Genomic DNA, 27,206 nt, shown 5'->3' with positions numbered 1-27,206 from the left:
TTACCCGATGTATATAATAACCCTTTTCAATATGCCAGGGCGGGAGAGAAAACACCACCTTATTATGGAATCTTTACATAGCATGCAGTACAATAAATTATTTGCTTGCATAAGACATAGAACAACTGCGCTTAAGCGTGGCATGAGCCCTGTATTTCTCTAGCCAGGTGGGATAATGCTCGCCTCTGTGTCTTTAATAGAATTAAGACTCTCTAAAGAAGTTGTTCTGGAAAATCTTTATTCTAGGTCCAGACCGGAGGCTCACATTATGCTGGTTTACGGATGCGGGTTGCTCTACCGGCTTCAGGTATAATTGTTTAAAAATAGACTTGCCTGCTCAGTCGGCCATCCTCATGATGTCCTTTAAACGGACTCCAACCTGAAAGGCTTTGGAGGCCATGGCGGCTCTCACAGAGTGAGCGCCGAAGATTGTCAGTATCTATTCCTCCTTGGGAGAGAGTCCAGCATACACAGCGTGCCAATGTTGGTGCGGAAACCGCTTTATGCGGCTTGCAAAGTGCTATTAGCAGTTGTCCGCTAGGAGAGCCGAGTGGCGCGGTCACCTCCTCGCAGACCTTCAAGCACTTGACGAGACAGAGCTTAGGCTGTTCTCTAAAAGCAGGATATGAAATTACTCTTGAATAGCATTTGGTTCTCCTGGATATATGAAACACTATGCCATCGGGTGAAAAGGGCCTGCCTGCTAGGTCGAGCGCTCTGACATCTGAGACTCTTCTGCAGGAGACCAAGCATAACAGCGTTATGAGGCCAGGAAAGAAAAAGATTCAGTACCCCGTTAACGTCCCACAGTTTGTTGTAACGGGACGGGGCGGTACTTTTAGGCGGATACCCTTAAGTAGTCTGCACACTAGGTGATGTTCTCCTGCTGGTAGGCCTTCAATGAGTTTGTGGCCGGCCAAATTGCGCAGCGGTAAGCGTTAACCATCCTATAGGCGAGGCCCCGCTCGAGTAATGAAGCCAGAAAGCACAAACATTTCCTCTACAGGTGCTGGAACCAGATGGAGCCCTCGGTCCAAACACCAGCGTGTCCAAGCGCTCCAAGAGTTAGAGTACCTCTTGTAGGTAGCGGGGGCCCAGCTCTCCTCGATGAGGGTGACCACCTTGAGTGAGATACCTGGGACCCTCCATCTCGACCTGAAATCCTCGAGACTGCCAGAACTAACGACTTCCTGAGGAGAAGGGGGTGGCGTTGGCCCGCCGGACCCGCTAGGAGATCTGGAGATTGGGGTAGAAGGATTGAAAAATCTGAGGAAAGTTCCAGAAGAACTGGATACCAGGTCTGAAATGGCCAGACCGGGGCCTATGCGGACAAGCTCTGCATGTTCCTGACAGACCTTCAACAGGGTTCTCGCTATCATGGAGAAGGGGGGAAAGGCGTAAAGAATTCCGCCGGTCCACTGCTGCAGGAATGCATCCGACGCTGCGGCTGCCGGATCTGCCATCCAACCGTAAAACACTGGAAGCTGAGTGTTGAGGCAGGAGGCAAACAGATCCTTGGTCATGGGGCCCCATAACCGTTGAAGTCGGCAGAAGATCTCTCTGCTGAGCCTCCAATCGCTGTGGTCGGTGGAGTGGCAGGAGTGCCAATCCGCGATTACATTGGAGTCCTGGGAGATATTCCGCCGTGACAGAAAAGCAGTGTTCCAGGCAGAAATGCCAAAAGTCCTTGGCTAGTTCCGCTAGAGGTCTTGATCTGGTGCCACCCAGATGATTGGTGCATCTCACTGTTGAAATGTTTGTCAATTTTCAGTAAAATACAGCAACTCACTCTGCCTCCGATGAAAGATCACATGGCAAAGGAACCTGCTGGGAGCTCCAGGCAATTTATGTGCATTTCCAGTTCCTGAGGGGACCAGTTTCCCCCCGTGGCCACTGCGCTGCATCTTGCTCCCCAACCCGAGCGGCTGGCGTCCAACTCCATTATGTCCGGGGCGGACCCGAAGATCGCCCTGCCTTTCCAAGCTTCCATATGAGTGAGCCACCAGATGAGCTCCGTCCTTGCCTGTGGCGATAGAGTTAGACGTTGAGAGTAGGAAAGGCTGCGTCTGAGATGTTAGCCTTTCAGCCTCTGTAATTCCCGGTAATGAAGGGGGCCGGGAAATATTGCTTGTATGGATGAGGACAATAGACCTATTACCCTCGCTAACTCCCGGAGGGAGAGGACCTTCCTCTGTAGGAGCCTGCAGATTTTCCGATGCGTGGCATGTATCTTGCCGGTAGGCAAGCGATGTTGCGGGATTTGCGTGTCCACAATGAATCCCAGGAATTCTAGGTTCCTGGAGGGGCAAACAACCGATTTCTCCCAATTGATGAGAAAACCAAGGTCGTGTAAGAGATCTATGGTGAGTCTGGCTTGTTGTACTAGAGCCTGGGATTAAGCCATGAAAATGATGTTGTCCAAGTATATAATCAGTCTGACACCTTTTTCTCTGAGATGAGCCACGACTGGCCTCAGGAGTTTGGTAAATGCCCAAAGGGCCGGAGAGAGCCCGAAGGGCAAGCTTGTACACTCCCAATCCTGATCCTTCCAGGCAAACCTCAGGTAGCTTATGTGTGCCTGAATGGGCACTGCCAGATAGGCATCCTTCAGGTCTAGGCGAATGAGCCAGTCGCCTGGTCTTAGGATGTCTCTGAGCATGTGGATCCCCTCAATCTTGAAATGGCAATATATTATGAAGTCGTTCAAAGCCTTGAGATTTATTACTGGACGTACTTTTTGTTGTTAATGAACCAAAAATATAGGACTGAAAAATCTGCCTGGACTCGAGCATAGGCGTATAGCCTGCTTCCGGTGGACATTAAGTACCTTGCTGTCTAGCGCTGCCGCGTCTGCCTAGAACATATCTTTGCCGGGCGATAAGCTTGGAAAGGTTGAGCAAAGAACTCTAGACGCAAGCCTCGCGCTGCGCTCCGAATCCAGGTATCCCCCGATAAGGAGTCCCAGGCTTGCGCAAAGAAAGCTACCCTCCCTCCTATGGGTGACTGTGGCGCTGGCGCTACTATGGTTGCACTGACCTGTTGGCTGCTGGGCAGGATATCTAGCCGCTTTTCTCCAGCCCTGTCCTCTTCCTCGTCCCCTGGATGGGAAGAAGGTGTCAGAACAGTCCTGCCAGGAATTGTGCTGTCTCTTGAATGTTGACGTCTCCTGTCAAAAGAGCATCGGCCGGAGGAGCGACCCCTACCTCGTCCATGCCCCCGGTAATACATTTTGGATGAAAAAACTCTTAATGGAGGCTTGAGCGTCGTCTAAGGCAGTGAAGGCATCGATGAACTTGGCCATTTCTTTCACAAAGGGATCACCGAATAAGAGACCCTGAGCCGCTGCTCCAGATTTGGGGTCTGCTAATTCCCCCAATTTGGGGTCCATTTTCAGAAGAATGCCTTTCCTGCGTTCTGTAGAAATAGCACAGTTTGCGTTCCCTAGTAGACAGAGCTCTTTGGGACCAACCCGATAGCATAGCGGGATCAATAGGATTGCCCGTGTCAATGGCCTCCTCGGCCAGGTCCATTATTTTGGCCAGGGGACCAGTGATGTCGAGCACCTTATCCTGGCAAGATCTCCAGGCACGATCGATGACCTTCTTGGGATCCTTGATGTTCTTCCTTAATAAGGTGATCATCTTAGTGTCTAGTTCAGGGGTCATAGCTACCATCCCCAGAATCTCTGGGCGAGGACACCCCGATCGGAGCTTGGCCAAGGACTTCTTCCTCCAAGGGTTGACGCAGTCTGGCCTTAATATACTCAGTTGCTCTTGATGACGGTTCCCAGTCTGTTGACCTGGGGTGAATTGGATCTTCCGGAGTGAACATTCCCTCGAGGTAGAGGGTCTTGACCCGATGGTTTGTTCGTCCTCTGAGGATAGGGGGGTCTGGTCGTCATTATGGCACCCCCCTAATCATAGTCGTCATCAGCGCCCAGCTGGTCTTCCTCCGGGCTCGAGGGTCTACCACCCGCATTGTCTTCCTCAGGGTGCGAGGGTCTGTTATCGGAAGGGGCTTCCTTCCTAGTCGGAAAGGCTTTTTTAGGCCTGGCGAATGCGTCTGAAATGGCAGGTGTGACTTTCTCTGGCTGGCACGGGGGGGGGGGTCAAAGAGTCCTTTATCCTACGAGCTGGTGTACATCCCCCATCAGATAGGCGTTTCCGTTTCTGGGTTCTCTTTTTCCCCAGTGAAGGTTCTGAATTAAAGTGCTCCTCCATACTGTCCAAACGGTGTTGGATGGGCAAAAGCATCTCACTGACAGCTTTTTTTATGGTGGTCTCCACAGAAGATCCCAACACCCACTTAAAACTCTTCCATAGCCACCTTGTCAATCTGATATGCTCCCTTATCCTCTGACCATTCTTGCTCAGCTTGAGGGGAGTATTGAGCTGCCATGATATTAGATGAAAGTTTCTTGTACACTTTTTTTGTTTTTTGTAGTGGGTAATCAGAGCTCCTTCTCTCCAACCCACTGAGAGTTCTAGGAAATGATGTCTCTTCTCTCATTCTTTTACTTTTTTTTTTTTAAACTTCCCTTTTTTGAAATAAGTAATATATCGGGGGGGTGCTGTTGCGCACGAGGAGAGATGGACGCTTTTGTGTAAGCTCTCCAGACACTCTGGGCCGCACTAGCGACTAAAGCCTTTAAAAGAAGTCGGCTACAAAAAAAAAAAAAAAAATAAAACATTTACTTTAGGTGTGCGGTAAAGTCCATAGAACATCCGTACGAAGTTTGGTTAGAAATGCCTGCACCGTTCCGGTGATATCCGCCAGGGAAGCTGCTGCGAAGGACCCCGAGACATCACACCACGCGGGCCGCTGAGCGAGGCCAGCAGTGGGCACCACGTCCGAAGGTTGCAGGGTGTGTCCGTGTATGTAAAGTCATGGGCGCTCCAGTTGCCGTCGAGCGCCTGCTGACCCCCCTGGCATCTTAGCCGGCATCGGAGCTGGGACGGATCTGCAGAGAGGCCTCGAAGCGGCTCAAGAGACGGTGAGGTCGGGGGCTGTGCACTTAATAAAACTATGCTGACCCGCCCTACAAGACCCACCCGATTCCCTCACCCGGCGGTGCACTATAAGGACTGAGGGGACCGAGGGAAGGGGAGTCTCGGTACCCCCCCCCCCCCGCCTCCCATCTCATGAAGTGCATCCCCGCCGGGCCCACCCCCTGTTAACATATCGAAACTACGGCCCATTCGGCGTGAGGCGGCTGCGGGCTCACCGGCAAGCGGGACCCTCGCTGGTCCACCCCCCCTCCCGAAGACCTAGCGCATACACAGCGCGGCTCCCCTCGTCCCCCCACTGGATTTACCAACCCTGAGCGGCAGCCCTTGGAGCAACTGTGCAGCGGATGACACATTCCCACTGTCGACCTACCTTCCTTCCCTCAAGAATTGAGCGGGACCCCTGAGAGGGGAAGGGGGCGGAAAACGACGAACTTCGCAATGGCAGAAGCACCACAACAACAAATCAAGATGTGGCATGAGGCCCCTCCCCTCACAGGGAGCTTCATCATAAAGACACACCCGTACTGGCTAATTACAAAGAGAAGAGCATTTCCTTTTGTTGTACCTTAAAATTATCCAAATGAGTGCGAGTAACAAGGAGCTGACGATACTGAGAAAAGACAGATGCAGTTGCGGCCCAGGATGTAGCCACAGACCCCCTGTAGCAAGTGCACTATAAGTTGAAGAGCGGGTGTGGGGAGTGACACAGGGGCATAGTTACAGTTCGGGGAACTATGAGGGAGGGGGAGGATTACGGGGCACCGTTTTAGGGAAATAAGTTGTTTAAATAAGAGTACTAGGGCACACAAAAGGCACACAGATGACAAACAGGTTTGGGATCAATGGAAAAGCGATAATAGAACACTACTCAGAATACTCGTCCGACGAGATGGCCAAGGTAGGCAGTAGAGACATTAAAATGTTAAGCTGGAATGTCCGAGGTCTAGGATCCCGCATTAAGAAAAGGAAAATACTGGCGTATATTAATAGACATGGCCCCAAGATAGTCTTTTTACAAGAAACACACATAGGACCTCAACACAGTGGACCGCTGGCCCCGACTTGGGGGACACACCAATACTATACGACATACTCCAGTCGGGACAGAGGGGTGGCGACTCTAGTACATAAATCGCTCCCGTTCACTTAACTCTGAATGTGATCCAGGGGGACGCTTTCTTTTGGTCCATGGCTTGCTCTTCAACAGAGGTTGTACTACTTAACATATACGGCCCAAACCTGGACGAACCTGACTTCTACTCCTCGCTATTTGAAAGGCTTGCAAGGTTCCCAACAGCCCAGTTCCTATGTGGAGGTGACCTGCATACCATATTAGATGTACACCTAGACCGCACATCGACTCAACCCAGGGTGCTCTCTAAAGTCGCTCAAAGGATACTTGTCCATATGACTGATCTAGACCTGCGAGACGCATGGCGTTCCATGCATCCTGAAAAAAAAAGGAGTACACCTATTACTCCACCGTGCATGACATGCACTCTAGAATTGACCTTTGGCTGCTCACCGGCGAGGCTCTGGGATGGTCACTGATGCACACATTTATCCCAGGACATAATCCAACCACTCCCCTGTACAACTGACATTAAGAATCCCTGAGATCAGAACAAATCGCCATGGAGATTCAAGCCATCTGCCCTTCAAGATATAGCTTATAAATCGACGCTAGCCCAGCAAATACAGGAATACTTCGACATAAACGAGGGCTCTGTATCCAGTCACGCGATACTGTGGCAGGCATTTAAAGTTTGCATCAAGGGCACTACAATGACCACAGAATTTGGCGTTCTCAAAGACAAAAAAAAAAAATGAAATAAGTAATATATCAAAATCTGCATTAAAGCCGCTGTAACAAACCTACTTGAAATACAACAGAAACACGTAGCGCGAGCGCCAGTGTAGAGGAAGGGCTCCCTCTTGTGGCTTCAGGTGTCACTGTGCCTGCAGTGATACGCTTTGCGTGGCCTTGTTCCGAACGGAACGTTGTGGTAAAGAAGTGGAGGCGCGCATGAGCGTTCCAGCAAGCGGAACGAAAACAAGGTAGAACAGCTGATAAGGCAGTCGAAAAAAAAAAAAAAGCCTTGGTGCGGTCAATGTTCTCCAACGCCAGCGAGGAGCAGCTGGTGCCGGGGACAAGCAGAATAGCAATGCGAAAAGGAACGTGTGTTATACGCTTAATGGCAATGCCGAAAATGAATGCGGGCTACGCAAATAGCGTTGCATAAAGTAAACAGTAAGAAACTAATCACAAAGACGCAACGTTGCTATCGAGTGCGAGATAGCACGTGCTTTCAGTAAAATAGAATTAAATATCAAGCATGTCAAATTGAAAATTACAATAGCATAGAATGAAAATGTACTTATCTCTTGCTGTGAGCAGCAAAGAAAAAGAGGTGGAGATGCACTATTGGTCCCTATTTGGGGGGGGTCTGTCTACTTTTTTTGGAGTATTACTGTCACATGTTTGGTGACCTTTTTTCATGAACTTGGACTAAGCCTTTTGGGAAATGGAGTTCCTATCATTCAGTGACTGTTTGTTAGAGACTGGAAGTTATATATTTTCTTCAGGTTTTACTGTTATTTCATGTATGTTTTTCTGCACCCTGATGATGTATAGATAATATCTTGTTTTGGGTGTATTAAAAACGTGCTCCTGAGCTCTTTCTCTGTTAAGTGAATAAAGAAAGCGAAGCATAACGTGAGTCTACGTTCTTGACATAGAATTGTAACTGTAACAATGGATTTCATAACCAGTCCTGTGGGAGGGCTCTGAGAGGTCAACGTAGCCAGTGAACACAGGTATTGACACTTAGTCCTACCCAAGCTCTATCAAGGAATGGTAAGCAGAACAGTAAGGCAGACATCTGGAGATAAGGGGGTGGAGTACAGTTAACTACATCTGGAGGCAGGTTATCTACCAAGAGTTCCAACTAGATGTATACAAATATACTTATAACGCCTTAACACACTACACAGGTGGATCTTAAGCAAAGCATGTAAATCATCCAACACATACATACATAATTACCTATATAATTTGTAAAGGGGTAGGGGCGCAACTCTTGGTCCCAGCTCACAGTCCAGTGGTGTTCTCCTAGTGTGCACTTTCATGCCTCCGCAATCTTCAGGGAGGCACATCTGATTCAGGTGTGCAAGGTTGAATGTTACTGGTTAGTACCAGGATTTTGCAGTGAGGAATTCTGGTTCTTGTAGTTCAGAGCCACCCGGGATCCAACTCTCCCCATCATTCATTGTTAGCCCTCAGTGGGGAGGGGCATATCTACATCAATCGTTTGCCATCATCACTATGCTGGGCCCATCTCATAATACAGTGGCAGCCTTTCTATATGCAGAGTAGGATTTTGACTCCATAAATGGGAATTTGAGTGGGAATGGATACAAATACTGTGCACAAACCTTGTGCCTAGAGTAGTTACAAACTCGTATTTTCCCCTAGCTTTGCATTATTGAGATGCACATGCCATGGATGCCCTTGATCATCCCTTATATTTGTTTGCACCCAAGAGCTGCTTATTTAGTTGCTGTGATACCAGCACACCCATTGTGGGATTCAAACGCCTTTGAGTTAGTCTCAGGATTTCATTGTACATAGGAGACATGTTGATTTGTGTCACTGACCAACAATACAACTTACTGTAATTGGTCACAAATGTAATCCAGTATATGCAATATGTGGACTAGTCCATGATTTGGAGCAAGTTGTACTTGACCCCATTGATAGACGGCTGCAAATACCCAATCGAAAAGCAAATGTGTTATGATCAATCTGAACTGGTCTTCAAAAATACAACAGCCTTTGTATATTGTAACAAAAATAACGCAGAATCTCCTACCTGAAATATGGATGGACGGTGGAATCCTAGCCGGCTTGATATTAGATATGAAGATCAAGAATGGAGTGTGCCTGTAAAGTGGTTTTCCAGCTGAATAAAGAAATTCCCCTGGAAACCCCTCCGGAGCCCAGCTCAAATGCTTGGCAGCCGGAGGGATCACAGGGAAACCCTCACGGGGGAGAAAACCCTGCAAAGTGCTACTGGGGAGCGTTGACTCCACGAGACGGGCAGGAAGGAACTGAAGATCCGTCTCTACGCTCTGGTGTTATTTATGCTGATCCGGTGCTGAATGAAATATGTAGAGAGAAACACAGGATTCAGCATAGGAATGAAGAGTGAACTAAACAAGGAACAATGATAAGAAAGGTTAAGAATTACCACAAAAGGTGTATGTCAGAGACGACTAGTTGTTGGAAGGAAGATCCATGCGTTCAAGACTGTTGGGAAAATACAGTAAGGATAAGAATGGGAACAATATTTAAGCAAGATATGTTTTCGAAGGAACCAAGACCGGCCACTTACGTGACAGTATTCAGCTGTTTGATGTAAATAAATGGCTCGACGGTAGGAGCTGCCTGGCCGTACGTGAGGAGCCGCACTGTAATGGTAAACACAATGCGTTCAATATATAATAATGCCGTGACCTGTTGGACTATGATCGTAATAAACAGGTCTAGAAGGAAAATCGACCTGGATGGAAAGCATGAAACGATGCTGAATGCAGACGCGTACAAGGGAGGCGTGGCTTGTTACTTTCGTTTTCAAGAATCTCGTTCTGTTCGAATGCCGAACTCTGTGTGCAGATTGAAAAACCAAGCATGAGAAGTAAGAAGTGGGTAAGAGGCAGCAATTGGAAATGTAGAAATAAGATAGGTAGAAGGGCAGAAGGGCAGTAATAGCTATACTCACGAAGCGTTTGTATACTCCTAAGAGAGTAGCAACGCGTCGGTGTCCAGGGATTCCCGGCTGATATGCAGGAGGGGTAGTGACCTCAGCATCCTGCGTTGCTCTATGGGAAGAAACAACTAGACTTTTGCTAGCGCTAAGTTCACAACCCGGCGCGGCCATGATGGAATAAACGCAAGGTGGGTGATTCGTCTTTACGATCATCACAAAATGTCAATAGCAGACAGATGGGGTTAAATACTTAAGTGTGTACCTATAGCCACCAATGCTGAATCGTTATACTGCCTGAACTATGACCCAATAATGACAATTGGTGAGCAACATCGACAGATGGATTGCTTTGACCTCCGTTGTGAAAAAGAATATACACCCAAAATGTTTATAGTTGTTCCAGGGTATGCCCATTAACCAATTGGTGCAATTCTTCAATTGTCTGTAAAGTATGCTGCTTAGACCTTCGAGGGGGGTGGGGGTGGGTTGAGGCAGGCAATCCAGACAGAAATGGGAATCTTTCGCAAAGCCGCAATATGGGGTGGCTTGGCAGTTCCCTGATCTGCAGGTGTATTACTATATATAGCATCAAGGACCTTTGTGAGATATTCCCAGTTTAACCTGGACGTATCTCAAGTATGTCAGTCAGTATTTGCAAATTACACCCCAGGGCAGAATTGGTACTTCATCTGGATGCTGGATAAGGTTCTGTGGGCCTGTCTAGAGCCCCTGCCATATTTCCACAGTCCAGCTATTAAGACACTTTCATGCACCACATACACTGATTAAAAAGAAACCGGTAGATTATGGAGGACAGTGTGCAGAAGGTCTTACCTCAGTGTGAGGCTGCAACAAAATGAGAGCAAAAACTAAACAGTGGTACAGATGTCTATGGCGAGTCAGAAAAAGAACAGACACTTTGTGGATATGGTAACAAGTTTGTATTCAAATAATATATAAGGCCTAAATTGCCCTATCTCTATGGGTGGTCTCTGTCTATATTTCTAACTAAGGTGCTCGGTCAGTCAGTTGTGAATGTCCAAAAGGATCAAATCTGCTGTACCAAAACTAACCCAAGTGACCATACCACAATGAAAACTAACATATGGAGAAGGGCCCCCTTCTTCCGAGGGTACATCTAGTACCAGTGGTACAGGATTCCTTAGCAATATGTAATACTATAATAATCTCTCCTTGATTTCTTGGATCAGTCTTTAATTCCACAGATGCGGTCAGGAATTTTCCCTTCCCCTTCATCAAAATATTCTCTCCGGTTTATGGTCTCTCGTACAAAATATCTTGTGGCTTTTGCCTTTTCCCAGGGTATTGGGGCCCACTTTTCTCTTAATATTCCTTCCCTCTCTTGTATCCCCCTAGTTTAGGTTTATTTGCTTCAAGGGTAACTGTTTCTCCTGACTTCCACTGAGACGAGTGGTTTGCAGGATATAAGGATCCTTTCTCGGCCTTCCATTATTCCCGTTCTCCCAGTTGCCTTCTTTTGTGAAGAAAGCCTTCGGGAGCCTTGTTCCTCTGCAGCCTTCTCACAGGCCTCGGTTCATCAGCATGTTCCTCTTAGTGGTTTCTGGTCTTCCGATAACAGGTCGGACACCATGCAGCTTTGTAGTCACGTTACAGGACCGGCCGTCCACGGGTCTTCTGTGGTCTCGCCACCACCTTCCTCCTGCTCGTTTCTCGTGCTGTGGCTCTAGCGTCCCAGTATCATCTTCTAGGCATCTGCCTTGCTGGTTTCTCATGCTGGTGTTTGCTCCGTGACTCTGGCGTCCCAGTCTCTTCCTGCAAATGTTGTCCTGCTTTGCTAATGCAGTGGCTCCGGCATCCCAGTCTGTAAGATCGATTGAGTTTCAAACTCACGGATTCCCTGGCTTGTGCTTGCTCCGCCTCCTCCAGGTGGTACGCACCGAGGGGGCATCCCGGGTCTGTCTCTGTCTCTCATCAAGTGTATGTTATTTAATGTACTCGCCACAGTGAATTGGGGATTTGGCTCTGAGGGACACGTTACGTTGTTGGAGGAGATTGCCATTTATTAGTTTCTTCATCCCAGTGGCGATAGCTAAACGTTTTAGGAATTGTAGAGCATGCCATGTAGGCCAGTGTGCAGACCTTTAAGGATTTCCTCATGAGAACAGGAGTCCTTGTCCCCTAAAGGGGGTTAGGGGTCTCTCCAGGTGAGGTTGCCTCGACCCCTAGGGAGGGTTTTGCAGAGCGGGCTCATCTCCCTAGTTTCACAGGGGATGGGGGGTGAATTCCCTCGGTTCGTCACATGTCTCTTAGCATGAGTGTGGGGGAGGGAGTGGAGACCAGATAAGAGCAGATGCTCTTCTCCTGTTGGTTGTGTGAGCATTACATGAGCCCAGGAATGCAGCCACCATAAAACAAAGCATGGTGGGAGAGAAAGAGACATCAGGAAGGATGTTTTCTGCCGAACATGCAGCCAGGTCTACATCATGGGGAAATGGAAAGACAAAATGAAGGACACATGGTTAAAATGGGGAAGTGAACTTAGGCTGCGTAGAGAAATGGGGGTGCACATTGAGCAGTGGAAAGGGATAAAGTAGGGAAGGTGCACTTTCGGTGTCCGCTGTGCAGACGAGGAATGAGGAGACTGGCCTGGTGGTGCTATAGTAGTTGCTATTTACAGTGAACAAATACTGACATTTAATGGGGGGCCTGGGGTTTCCGCCAAATCCCCTGTTTCTCTATGAGCTTAAACCAACCTCACCAGTTTTACCCCCTTACCCCACATCCATTTTTTTAAAATGTTCAATGTTTTTTTACTCTGTTTTTGTTGCTTTGTTATAGCATTCTCTGTAATTGTATTCTCCATTATCACTAGATACTGCTATAGATCTGTACTAACCCTTTAAGTGCCATGGGTATTTCCCCCCAGTGCCAGGGCCTTTCTTGGCGATTTCGGTATGTGGCCATTCAAAGCCTTGTAACTTTTTTGTTACATGGGATATCTCGGCCAAATTCGGCTCCTTTTTTTCCCACATGTAGGCGGTCGTAACGCCACCCAGGAATCCTAGGTTGCTGTAGGGGGGTAAGAGAAAATAAGCAAAAAGGGCGAACATTTTGGGTTTTTTCAAAAAATGCCAATAAAATGATGTACAAAGAAGCCTTGTTTTTTTCCTTGTAAGAGCTAGGAAAATATGGTTTGCTGTGCTGAATTGCCCAATTTCCTGGCTTTCAAGAACAGGTTGAGTGGAAACGAAAACATTATTCTGATGTGGTTATCAACTGTTTTGTGAGAGGTAGGCGATTTTGGCCATTTTTGCCAATTGGACATGCATGGACGGAATGGAAGAAAAGGGTAGGCAAGCCGAATTGGAGGACAGAAAGGCATATATTTCTGAAAGGTAGACACAATTCCAAGTTTAGGAAGGGGTGATTTGCGTAGGTCAGCCAACAACTAGCGGGAAATTCACCGAAAAAAAAGCTGTGTGTTGGACATGGATGGCTTGGTACGGCAATGACTTCTATGAATTTTGAGAAAAGCAATGCTCCGCTACATTCCCCCGACTCTTGCAGTTAGGAGAGCACACATTTTTTGTAGTGTTTTACAAAACAAGCAATACCACAAGCCAAACACTGAGCCATGGTACACAGGAGTTTTACGCTCACGGCCTGAACAGACGCACTTAGCATGTGTAAATCGGGAAAACCAATGTGGTGAGGAACGGCAAGCATACATTTTTTGCAAGAGCACAGGCAGACCTTTTCAAGGGTAGGTGACTTGTGCAGGTTACAAAAGTGTATGGTGCCTAAAGCAGCGACTAAATGTAGGTCACATTTGGGAAATGAAAGGGTTGTGAGACAAAGGGCACCAGCAAATGGATCAAACCGTTCTGAAAACCACACAAACAACAAATGTTATACCTTCCTGCGTTCCCAGAGGTGTCCCGATGAAAACTGTACCTCATGTGTGGGTGCACCTACCTGGGCGCCAAGGGGAAAGCCTAAAACACAAGTAACACCAAGTCTGTTTTCACACCTGAATTTCACACTTTCTACAGACAAGCGCAACATACAGATATGGGCCTCGGGTGTCCAAGCCACCAAGGAAAACAGGGAACCCCATGCATTTCCGAAAAGAGGACGCCCGTGGGAATCCGCAGAGGTATGATTTGCGCAAATCGGCCCAGAATTTATTACCCAGACACCCCCGCAAAGTCCGAAATGTGGGGAAAAAACCGCATTTTCCGCACATTTCACTCGGCGCACCCATCGAAACACGCCGCCAATAACAAATGGCCTACCGTCCCGCGTTCCCACAGGTGTCCCGATGAAAACGGTACCTCACATGTGTGGGTGCATCTACCTGGGAGCCAAGGGGAAAGCCTAAAACACAGGTAACCCCAAGTCTGTTTCGACACCTGAATTTGACACTTTCTCCAGACAAGCACAACATACAGATATGGGCCTCGGGTGTCCAAGCCACTAGAGAAAACAGGGAACCCCGTGCATTTCCCAAAGAGGACACTCGTGTGAATGCACAGAGGTCCAACTTGCGCAAATCGGCCCAGAATGTATTACCAAGAAGCCCCGGCAAAGTCTGAAATGTGCCGAAAACCCTCACATTTTTCACTTTGTCGGGGGTTCTGGGTAAAACATTCTGGTCCGCTTTGCGCAAGTTGGACCTCTGTGCATTCACACGGGTGTCCTCCTTTGGGAAATGCATGGGGTTCCCCGTTTTCCTGGGTGGCCTGGACACTCTATGCCCAAATCTGTAGGTTATCTCCCCAAAGTGGGTTAGCCTTTTCCCTTTGCAGCTAGATTGGTGAACCCACAGGTGAGGTACCGTTTTCGTTGTGACACCTGTGGGAACGCGGGAAGGTATGACATCTGTTGGCAGCGTATTTCGGTGGTTGAGCAGAGTGAAATGTCTGGAAATTGTGTTTACCCCCAAATTTGGAATTTGCCTGGGGTTCTGGGTAGTAGATTCTGGGCCGCTTCGTGCAAGTCAGACCTCTGTGCCTTCCCACTGGTGTCCTCTTTTGGGAAATGCATGGGGTTCCCTGTTTTCCTTGCTGGCTTCGACACCCTAGGCCCAAATCTGTAGGTTGCCCACATGAACAAATTGTGCTGTGGCGAAAGGCTTGGGCTTACCAGCGGGTTACCCTTTTCCTTTTGCGCCCCCAGTAGGTGCACCCACAAATGTGAGGTACCTTTTTCGTCAGGACACCTGTGGCAACGCGAGAAGGTATGACATCTATTGTTGGAGACGTGTTTCAGTGAGTGGACACCGGGAAATGTATCTGAAATTGGCTGGAAATGAAGACAATTCTCAGACATTTCTCTCTGGCCACCCACCGAAACACCGCCAGCAACACATAGCCTACCTTCCCGCGTCCCCACAGGTGTCCCAATGAAAACGGTACCTCATATGTGGGGGTGCACCTACCGGGGGCGCAAAATGAAAAGGGTAACCCACTGGGAACTCCAAGCCTTTCGCCACTGCCCATTTTGTTCATGTGGGCAACCTACAGATTTGGGCCTAGGGTGTCTAAGCCAGCAAGGAAAACAGGGAACGCCATGCTTTTCCCAAAAGAGGATACCCGTGGGAATCCACACATGGCCAAATTGGAGGGGCGGCCCATCTCATGTAAACCTCCCCAGGGGCAGATAAGGGGGGGGGGGGTTGTCCTGCACTCCTCCCTGGGTTCAGGCGTCCGTTCCTAGGAGCAGATATCTGGTCCCAGGGAGGGCTGCATGACATGGCACCCACTCCATTGCGGGTGGGGGGAGAGGGGGGGGTCAACGCCCCATCCCATTCGAAAATTCCCCGAGACTTTGAGGTGCCCCACCGCCCCCCCCCCCTAAAAAGCGTTCCACCATTTTCACTTTTTTCCTTTGGTAACCCAACTCCCCTTGGTGACGAGAGGCACATTGATGTGCCAATCTGGCCCCGGAGTGCCCAAACCTTACCGCCCCACCCACTGGGGGGCCTGTCCCACCATTTTTTGGGGACCTCTCCCCCCCCAACCCCAAATGGGTGGCGGGAGCACCTCATGCAGGCCTCCCTGTGCCTCCTACAAACGGCTGCATGAGGGACAACCCCGCTCCATTTGGGGTGGGGGGCCCCCAAAATGGTGGCACAGGCCCCCCAGTGGGTGGGGCAGTAAGGTTTGGGCCCCCCGGCACCAGATTGGCACACCAATGTGACCCTCTGCGCCAAGGCAAGTTTCGTAAACAAAGAAAAAAATGGAAAATGGTACACTACACTTTAGGGCGGGCTGAGGGGCACCCTAAACCGCCAGGTAATTTTCTAATATAATGGGGGGTGACCCTCTACCCCCTTCCCCCCCCTACACCAAATGCAGGGGGCGCATCTCATTCAGCCGTCCCTGGGGTCAACTGCCTCTTCCTAGGAGCAGATATCTGCCCCCAGGGAGGGCTACAAGGGGTGCCCCATTTCCCCTTGGGGTGAGGGGGAGAGAGCCACCCCCCATTTCTGTAAAATCTATCCCTGGTGGTTAGTGGCTCCCCCAATCCCACCCAAAATTCCCTTTTGAAATTTCCATTTTCTTTTTTTTGTTTTGCCCCTTCCCTGGGGCAGATGATCAGCCACCTGCCCACAGGGTTGTGCACATATGTGCCCCCATGCTTTGGGGGCCGGGGGAGGGGGGGGAAAAGAGGGCTGCTTACTTGAAGCAGCCCCCTGCCGCTTACGTCACAAACGTTTCCATGGTGGTCCAGTGGTTGCTGGTCACGGATCGAGCGCTCTGCGCTGATCTGTGACCAGCAATGCGTCCAAGGACACCACTTTTTCCTATATCCCTGGTGGCCTAGTGGGCCCCAAGGCCCCAAACCCCCTCCCCTTTTTTTTTTCTCTTTTTCACCCCTGGGGGAGTGATCATCTAACCCCAGGGGTCTCCAGCGCTGTGGCCCCATGCTTTGGGGCCACGGAGGGGGAAGGGGGGCCGCTTACCTAGTAAGCAGCCCACCCTCCCCCACGTCACAAACGGATCTCTATTGATCTGGTGACATTGCTGCCCACGGATCGCGCACCCTGCGCCCGATCCGCGGGCAGCAATGCCACACAATGGGTATCGTTGGAAATGGGAGAATCCCCCCTTTCCAACGATACCTCCCTCGTTCTCCGTCTTGAAATACAGCCGGAGATCGAGGCTGAGAAAAGTGAACACTCACCTTCTGTTTTCACCACAGCAGCCCGAAATGGCTGCTGCGGTGAAAATTACTTTCACGCCGACGTGAAACTGAAGGTAATACAGCCCTCTGGCAGTGAGGGGGGACCTCCCCCTCACATAGCCCGGAGGTTGGATTACAGTTTAGCTCAAAACACGGTGCCAAAAAGGACAAGCTATCTCGTCCTTGGCACTGCGTATGCACTTCCAAGGACGAGATACCTCGTCCTTGGCACTTAAAGAGTTAAATGAAAAGTCAAACCTGTCTATCCCCAACTCCAAGCGGATTTCCCTACCTAAACGAAATAAACTCTGGTGCTCGTCAGTAAGTCCATGTGAGTCAAAACAAAAAGGCACTGTCCCGGTCACAAAGGCTCCTATTCTATCCCTGTCACTACAGCAACACATCATAAAGTCCAGCTACTGTTCGTAACTCAGGAGAATGACTCCCTACTTCTGGATGCAAAGCGTCCAAACACCTCTCAGGTTGTTCAAAGCAAAGGTTTCATAAAAGTTCTGGGTTCTCCGTTACCCAACAGAAAACCAAAATAATCAAAAAGTACTTTAGGGGCTAGGAGAATGGCTCCCTCCTCCTGGCTAGTTTCCCAAGGTCTTTCACAATTCTTAAGACGTGTAGCTCCCTAATGGAGGTTTTCACAATCCCTGGGTTTTGCACATTTCCTGGTCCGCCCCCACTGGGAAGGTGAAGCAGTTCCTGGAGTCCTTCTCCACTCTCCAGCACCACACTTTTCTGGAACTAGCCTGGGAACTGTATCAAAAAATGGTTAACGGTTTTCTCTATTTCTTTATGGTTTACAGTCTCCTAACTTCCTGGCCCCCTCCTGCACTTTGCTTGTTCCTGTTATCTTGTCACGGGGAACAACTCACCGTTTTCCAGGTGCTGCAAGTTCACTCTTCCTACTTCAACTTCTTGCTTTAGTAGTTGTGTGGGCCTTGCCTCTCTCCACCTCTGGTTACGGTAGACCTCCTAAGTGTAGCCGTCTGACTCCTTGATCCCGCCGTGACAGGTTACGCCTCCTCCACGGGCTCTTGCCTTCTCCCAATAGTCACCTATGCGGTTTTGCTGTAGTCTACAGTAGGCGGTCTCGGCACCGTTGTCAGACCAAACAGTCCATCCACTACAGGTCGTGCCACCAATGCTCAGGCTTTGCAAGTTTATCACGCTGGTTCCCAACCGACTCGCAAGACACTTCTCAGACATCCCGCTATTCCCGTAAATGGAGGATAGCACAGCACAACATGCTGATCTTGGAAGCAGGATCACACCAAGCAAAACAGGTTCTTTTTCTGGATCCGCGCTTAGAAACCAAACTCGCATATTAAGCGTGTTATAAAAAAACAATTAAAATAAAAAAAATATTTATGAAATCATCTTCTCAGCCTTGGAGACAAGTCTCATTGCAGTCTCCCGCAGCCCTGTGCCAGCTTTCAATGCGCCCTCCAAGGTCGCCTGGTTCTCCTTCTTGGGAAAATGGGGGATATTGCGTCTTATCCAATGAAGCCATGACATCTCCCCAGTGGCTATGTCCTCCCATGGATCCTCCCTCAATAAGCCCCCAGGGTCAGGATCAGGTAGTGGCTGCCATCCCCATGCCACATGGGAGGAGATCACTGCTGGGAAAACAGTGCTGACTCCATCAGATTCATCACGGTACCTTCATCAGAAGGGTTTGATATTTAACAATAACACATAGTTTCAGAGATAATCTTAGGTTGATGAGATTTGGGCGTTATCAGCTATGTAGTGTGGTTTTACACAGGGGCTGTGCCTCCTAATTGCGCCCTTATCCCCAGGAGAGCAGTCCCTCTCCATGATATCCACCTGCATGTTACCACCCCTAGGGGGACTATTGGTTAGTGGCCTCACCTCCCTACCCTCATGGAAAGGGTTCAAGCGACGCCATCTGAAGGATCGTCACAGCGCATAGAAGGAACGAGAAGGTGGATAGTACAAAAATGTAAAGCACAACCATATGAATTATGGTATTTGGGAAATCAGAAAGTAGAGAATACACTCTATAACATACCTGGGTGCTCATATCAGCTGTCATATCAATTTAAGTGGATGGCTACAACGGATGAAATTTAAATGCAGAAATCTAGCCTCACAAGCGATAGTACTCCAGAAAAAATACCATGTCGCTAATCATTACTTTCTATAATCAGAAAGTAGCTCCTATCTTGATATACACTGCAGAAACAACCTTAAACCCAACATGGCAAGTTTGGGACCCATTGGAAGGAATGTTCTGGAAGAAAATCTGTGTCTTCTAAAGAGTATCCCAATTGCCTTGTTAAGATTCAAATGGGGATTACAATCACTCCAGTCAACAGTACTATTGAAAACCATAGCGCTATACCGCAAGTTTGTCCTTACTGATGATTTATCTCCATTCGATATTTTTCAGACAACGGCTGAGAAGAAAACTGATTGGTTTTTAACTAAAGGGCAAACAGCTTGTCAAAACTGCTACACGCGCTGGGCACAAGAGAGGAAATGCTAATCTTGAATCCAAATAAAGTAAAATCTATCAGCCGGTTACATGACTGGATAAACACACAAAATGGAACATCACAATACAAACTAGCAATACCATTGGAACTAGAACGAAGATCAGTTGGAAAGCTACCATCATATCTGATTAAATTTCCTTTGTCAGACCTGAGAGATATATTCATGCGGATTTGCTTAAACATATTACCAACGAGACAGGTCTTAGGAATGCGAAAGCAAATTATTCAAACGGAGACGTATTGTTGGTTCTGTCAAAACCAACACGGTCTATAAGACACTTGAGTGCAAAGCCCTGTCTGAGATAAGAACGGTCATGCTAGCGAACGCAAACAAAGATTTAAAAACGGACTAATGGTGGCTCTTATTTTTTTTGGACAAAAAGTCACTAGTCGTAGCAGGAACAAAACTTGCCAGAGCAACTTTTCAAATGTGTGAATGACTCCTAAAATGCTGTCCCTTTATGGAAAGCTAGTGGACTAAAGGAAATTTCTATTCTTTTATGAACAGTTTGTACTGAACTAAATCATACATAAAAAAATAGGGAGAAGGTTGAAAAAATATGGATGAAAGAAGGAGTATGGCAGAAGGATGATAAGGTACGGGCTAGATAAAAGATTTGATGAATTTTTGAAAGAAGGCAAAAGGTAGGGAGGGGGCTGGGTGGATGGCTGGTGTTAGGAGTGCGTAAAGACAGCAGAGGCTAGGGTAGGAGTAGGCTTGCTCTACGAGATTTAGTATGTGAACATATGAGAGTGGCTGGACTGTGGAAAAACCTCCTCATTGGCTGTGAGAAACCGGAGGGTATTCTCCCGGCAAGACCTCAAAGATCCCTTATACAGGTGGACATGGAAGGGATGGCGCTCTCGGATCCGAACCCTGGGGGGATCTGAGCGCCAGGATGAGCGAGGGAGGATCACCTGGGGAGGGGAGCCCGGGGTTGTGCTCGGGGAAATGCCCCAGGTGAGACGCAGTATAATACCGGGGAAGGAGAAGAGGAGAATGAGATCCCCAAGACCTTTGAGGGATACTTCCATTCTAAACCCCCTCCCCTCCTGATGAATCTTCTGTAGCCAAAGCCAATAATCCATCTGTCTTTCCCAAACCCTGTAAGAACCCAAAACCCAGGGCTGCAGGAAACTCCCAGATTCCCTGTCTTCCCGTTACATACCCAAATACTTCTGATCCTTCTTTTTCACATCCCTCTGATCGTCACTTTCTGAACTCCCAGTCGAAAGTGACCAACAATTACAGTCCCAATAAACCCTCCGTACAAAAACTATCTTCTAAGATCTCTAACCCGCTTGCATCTCATCCAAACAACCCCAGACATTCTTTTCCACATTCCTCTAGCTATTTTGTCCCAAACACTCAATCTACTAGGACAGAACACTGCTACTGCCACAATCCCTTATGTTCTGTTCTCCATCCCGGTCATTCTCGTCCATTTCACAAATCTTCCCTATCCAGTCCCGTCAGATACTCTGACACTCCAACCCTTCCCTTTTCTGACACCCACACTTTTCCCTGATGTAGAAAACAATGGACATGTAATAAGACTGTTTACCTGCCATGTCCCGACAAGGGTCAGACAAAGTCAGGCAATTGACAAATCACACACACCTGACGGCCCTTCCTTTTCCCCCACAAGGAAAAAAGGTGGAGCAAGAGAGCACCGTACGAGTAAGGCGAGCACAGTAGACAGCACGACGAGACGGCTAATCAGGCGCTGCAGTTCAAGAGAAGCAGAAAGGCGGTAGGAATCAAGAGGGTCGTCCAAGGCCCATGGAACCTTCAGGGAGTAGAGGCCAAGACCGCGAACAATAGCACAAGTGTCTTGCAGTAGATGTCAACTGTACATGGGGCAAGCATACGCCGAGAAGCAGGAGTGAGGGAAGCTCCCACGACCGTAGTACCGGCCTGGACTCCAATAAAGAGGAAAGCCAAGTGATTCATCACAACCAGTGAGTCGAGGGGAGAATCGATAAGAACCGGGCTGTGTTGATTAAGAATCGCAAAGTGGCAAAAGTGTTAAAGAGGAGACCAACTGCAGAGGGAAACCGGCACCACATGGATGCTAACTCTAAAGACTCTGGTTGATCCCCATCTGAGCGAAACTGCAGCTACCAGAAGGTCGTAGTAGAGCCACCGAAATAGGTCAAAGTGGTCATACTGAAGGTCAAGCAAAATCCCTGTACAATCGAAAGACTTCGATCTACAAACTGTGTGAAAGAAAAGGAAGTGAATCCCACAGTGATAGGAAACAAGGGAAGCAAATCCCAGCGACATTGAAAAATTGTGAATGAGAAGTTGGCAAGAGTGAACCCAACCGAGGAAGGCTGACGAGATGGGCGAAGTCTAAAGTCCTGAAAAAACAGTGCATTGAAAGACGTGAACCTGGCCGAGGGATGTCCACTATGAACGGTTTGAAAATACATTGAAAAACTAAGGGAAGATAAATCCTGCTAAAGAGAAGAGGGGTCCGAGCTCGATCGAGGGAGATCCAGGGGTGAAGCCATCACCCAGGTAATGGCAGTCAAGAGGGGTCCGCGCCCGACCGAGGGAGATCGAGGGGTGAAGCTATCATCCAAACCTCATTTGAGAAAATAACTGATATATATAATTATGGAATACGATACGAGAGAGGTCAGCGCCCGGAAGAGGGGGACCATTGAAGCCATCACCATACGTGAACTGTGGTTAAGAATTGAGAAGGGTCAGTGCCCGGAAGAGAGGGACCCAGGCGTGAACCATTATCATCCTAACAAACTTTCATTTGGTTGAAGGAACTTTTGTTTTATTATTTTGAACACATCAGGCCTTCCAAGGCAAGAGACTTTCAAAGTGAAACGAGACTTGGCCATTGACGGCCCTGAAAACTGACCCGTTATCACGTGCTGAGAAAGCTCGAGTGTGTGCTGTGCTCCATGATCCCACCTAACCCTGTGCTCAAAACGTGGGCAAGTGAGACCCAGGCTATCGCATCCGGATATATTATTCGAGAACACTTCTTTCTTTTCTTGAGCATTATCCCACACCCTTTTTTGTATTCGTTGTAATGTTTGGCAATAGGTTTCTTAGTATAGGCCCCTTTTATTTGACACAACGCCACTAGGACTGCCATATTTTTCATTTGATGGTTGACGCTTGCTCCCATCTTAGATTTAGGTTTAGAATAGGTGTTTTCCCAACCTGCATACAGCATTCATTATTCAATAAACACCCTTGAACTGTGATCACTTGAGTCCGTCTTACCTGTTGCCACCATGAGTTCCTTAGATTGGCCCACAGAGAATTTCACACCGATAGGTACCTATTCTGCCCTAGGTTTCTGCATGTATGGGTTTGGCATTGCACAACGGTATATCTCACAAGCACATTTTGCCGAGTACCAGTTACAAATTGAGATGGGTTTGCCACACATGCAAATAGAGAAAAAGCTACGTGCCCCAGCATTGTTAACCATGCTGCTGGCCAGTAGGCTAAATCGCCTATTGCCTCGTCTAGATCCAGTAAAATGTGCACATTAGGCAGGATTTTAAATAGGCAATATAAAAAGGAGAGAATTATGATTTCTCATCAATTCCATTGCTGAAGAATACAGGACCCGTAGATTACATTTGATGCAAATATTATTAGAAAATGAAATCGTTGGTATCACTAAGTGGGCAGACATGTTAACAGTGAGTTCCAGCACAAGAATCACGAAACCAAATTGATATATTAAAGGCCAGATTTTTTGAAACCACAGCCACAAGTGAACTTTTAGACATAACCAGTTAGGAGACGGTCACAGGTCTAACCTCGAGAATGTATTTACATATTCAGAGTAAAAGACACAATACAATCTGCGTGCACAATATTGTAACCTCCTGCAGACACTCTAGGCCGAAGAACACAATGGACACATGTTGTACATATTTGTGCCGTTTACACAGCACAGGACGAGGTTGGATGATGAGATCAGAGTGGAGAGCCACTGTGGTTGCTTTATTTTTTTTACAGATTATATGAAATGTAACTAAAAAGAGTGGGTAACCAATTGAAGGTGCAACAAATGTCGGACGTCTGAGACAACTGTCTGAGACGACCATTGCTACACGGTCGACTAAATTTGCCAGCCAAGAGGGGATTATTAGTCGTTAGTAATGGCTACTAATGTGTGTGTGTTTTTCCATCTCTGTACACTACTCAAAACCAATAAAAAAAAAAAGTTTTTAAAAAGTCTGACGGACTGACAGATATTGGGAAAAATTGACTTGCTGCTTTCATGGATGATCCGATTCAAAACAATCAAAAAGGGGATTAATATACACTAGAGGTCTACCTGAAAAACGGCAAAGCAAGTAAAGAGAACTACCCCTTAGCAATTCTTACTAAACCTACCCACTTTAAGAAATGTTTCACTATTCATAGGTAGTTTTGGATTCAAGAGGAACTACAGAACAACAAAAATAAATAAGTAAGGAAGGAAGGTAGCAGGCTGCATGAGGAAAATGATCCACACATTTTTACATGTCAAAAATAAAATTCCTTCTGGCTTGCTATGAGTAAAGTTAGATTTGACGGGCTTGGAAGAGACACGTTTTTAAAATGGTCTTTAGAATCCAGACATATTATGGAAACATAACCGACAGTAATATTCATTTAATCCTCTATTTGACAGAGCCAGCCAGAATCTTGACTTGTGTAGAATGTATTTGGTGGGAAGGTCTGAATATTTAACTATAGGAAACAAAATTGAACTTAAATACAACGCATAGGGATACACACGTGGAACTTAGGCAGATTTCTTGGTTCCGTTATTTCTTTTGTCTGTAGGGCAATATGTATTTACAAATAATATGGACTGTAAAAGAGGATGGTTCTGATTTAGCAGCAAGTCTGCTGATTAAACGGGGGAACATTCTTATCTGTAGATTAAGAGAACGCAGTATGTCAGAATACCCAGATATCTTGGCGCAGACCCAACAAGAGAAGTTAAGTAAGGGGGTGGGGGGTTGAGTAATAGAAAAACAATTGGGGTTTTTTAAGTTTTAAATTGCAGCTTTTTTTCCATTATCAATTCATTATGGGAAGATTAATAAATTGGTGGACTTACTGCATCAAATAGTAAAGAGCTGATCTCCTCTTCCGCTGAACAAAGGTCTTTGTTGAAAAACGTTACATTATCTGGCCACTTTACTCCACGGCCAATTTCCCAAGCATCACGCCAACGTTGATAATTGCGCTTAGCAATATGAAGGTGATCACTTCTAACTTCAAAACTTAGAACACGCCCCTCTACGCCAGCTGAAATAAAAGCAAGTAGCTATTTTCAGCATACAGAAAGATGAACAAAGATTCTGTCAACATCAGAGCATTCAAGAAAGAAAGAATATAGTACATTCATTTTATGTTCAGAGAAATGTGTAGGAAGAAGAGGCTGAGCAATTATTCCTAGCATTTTCTTTGTAGAATAAACACTAAATACAAAACTGGCCATGCAAGAGCAGAAAAGGGTACCTGCCTTAGAAATTGCCAAAAAATGATCACTCCCATCTTCCCCAAAGCAGCATGGCAGGCCATTGTATACAACTTTTATAGTTCGGAAGGTAAGGATGACGTTATCTCTACTATTGTGACTAGTATCAGTTTCCATGCATGGAAATGTTGAGCTTCAGCGAAACAGGAAGACTTGCGAGGGAATATGCAGATTTGAACGCCAGTGCAGGAAATTAAGAACCAGACCACAGGCCTTTTTTGTCTATGTCCCAGATTGTCGGACCCCCTTCCCATCAAAACTAGACTTGCCCCCTCACTTCTACATTTTAGGAAGGAGCTCAAGACCCTCCTCTTAAAGGAATGGCTCCTTCAAAACACCTAGATCCACACACCCTCTACTCCACACCCAACCAGAGACTGGGCGATCTGCCCCCCCGTTTACTTCCCTGGTTGCTTGTAGTGCCCTTGCTGCCAAAGTGCCCGCCCTCTTAAATATAACATCGCTCACACTATAGGAGGTATTTTACAGATTTCTCTTGTTGCTTGCATTAATCCAAGATAGTGGTGATCAGTCACTACCTTAAGATTAAAATATTACCTGAAATATTTCTTTCGAGCAATTCTGATGAGGCCATCTTCTGGTCAGAGCACACAGCAGGCATCCTGGAACATAAAATCCTCAACTCGCCGGATCTCCCAGCCTGGCTGTGATATTTTTAAAAGCGCCACGGAGCTTCGCGGACACTTGCCCATCAATGATCTCTGGGCACATACAGAGCTGACTTTCCCTTACGCTGCCCTCTGGCAGCCAGCATGCTGCACAGCCTAGAGATGAGGGATTGCAAGTCCCATGATGCCGCTCCTGGGTGGGCACTAACTGATCTCCACACCGAGCCCAAAGATGCTCCAAAGGGGCAATCGGTCACTCAGGTACGGGAGAAGCACAGGCACACACGCCGCACCACCTGCCACTGCACTGGGAAACTACATGGCCCAGAATTCTGCTCTATGACCACAAGGGCGCTCTGCCGAAACAGACCTCTGCCACTGCTGCAATGGACCTTCCTCTTCCAGGCTCCAGTTACGTAGAGAGCCATGATAGTAGGCATAAGTACTGCTTTACTAGACGCCACTCAACTCTTTGCTTCTCACTACAGACTTCTCTTTACTGGATTCAGCAGGCAGCACTTCTTCACTCAACGGCCTTCTAATTCACAGACATTTCTTCCAAATCTGTGCTCCTGCTACAGCCTACCAGCAGAACCCACCCGTCTCTTCATTGGTTCTTAGACTCTCGGTGCCATAAAATTCTAGTATCCCGAAGCATCAGGTAAGTCATCATCAAGTGAGGAAGCCCTCTGGAGCCAGGTAAGTGGAGATAAGAGCTGCTTTATTAGTTACAGGGTAAAATAGAAAGGCTAAATAGGTGAGCTGTATAGCAACGTCCTTTCAGTTAGGGCTCCCATCCTGTGTGTCAATTAACGGTCATACCTGGAATACCCAGAACACTCTGTTCCACATTCCATAATGGATTCCTCCCACTCAAGCAATGCACCCAGCCACTCACCTAATCCTCATCAATCTGCTTCTCTTGCTGTGTGATGCCCTCCCCCTCCTCCCCGAGACTTATAAAGCACACTGTTGCTTCCCGAAGATAGGTCTGCGTTCAAATACCCCAATAATAATAGTTTGCTTACCACGCTGCATCAAAATGGCAGCATGTACAATAGCAAGGTCCAAAACTACAATTTTTTTTTTAGAAACTATGCATTTAGCAAAATGTTCACCATTGCTGAAAACTTCAGAATCCACCTCCAGGCACGCATCCGTCCATGCAGAGGTGTCTAACCAAGAGACTGTGGAGGGGGGGAGGGAGGGCTCATGCCAGCCATGTATGCACCAGGATGGAAGTGCTTCGGTCAGCTCCACATGCCTGGGATCAAAAGGACAGTCTCTAATGGCTGGTAAGGTCTAGAATGAGCACTTCCGTAAGTCCAACCCAAGGGTAAGCCCTGGAACACTGCTCCCCTGTAGCAGCAAGTTAAACACTGCTGCCTGGTGTGACGAATCCAAGAATGTCGTCACTGCTTCCCAGGGGGGAGCCCCTTCTCATGAGATCAGGGTGGTGAGGCCGCTACCAGATAAGGGTGGTACTCAGCGGGTGTATCTCAGAGGGGAAAACCCTTTGGGACCAGTGACAGCCATATCGGGAGAACGCGGTATCACTGCCAATCACCTGACCTTA

At 47.6% G+C, this 27,206-nt stretch overlaps 1 protein-coding gene across 1 annotated transcript in view; it reads right to left on the bottom strand.

Moving 5' to 3' along the window:
- Positions 1-27,206, bottom strand: part of TRMT61B (tRNA methyltransferase 61B) — a 356,558-nt gene that overhangs the window by 205,422 nt on the left and 123,930 nt on the right. Inside the window, exon 3 of the mRNA XM_069608720.1 lies at positions 24,579-24,769. Coding sequence (XP_069464821.1) covers positions 24,579-24,769 — 191 coding nt within the window. The remainder of the gene's footprint in view (positions 1-24,578; positions 24,770-27,206) is intronic.

This window comes from Ambystoma mexicanum, chromosome 4q (genome assembly GCF_040938575.1).
Source record: "Ambystoma mexicanum isolate Mex_15411 chromosome 4q, UKY_AmexF1_1, whole genome shotgun sequence".
Lineage (NCBI taxonomy): Eukaryota > Metazoa > Chordata > Amphibia > Caudata > Ambystomatidae > Ambystoma > Ambystoma mexicanum.
The sequence above is the reverse complement of the archived record's forward strand: the minus strand, read 5'-3'. Positions and strand labels throughout refer to the sequence as shown.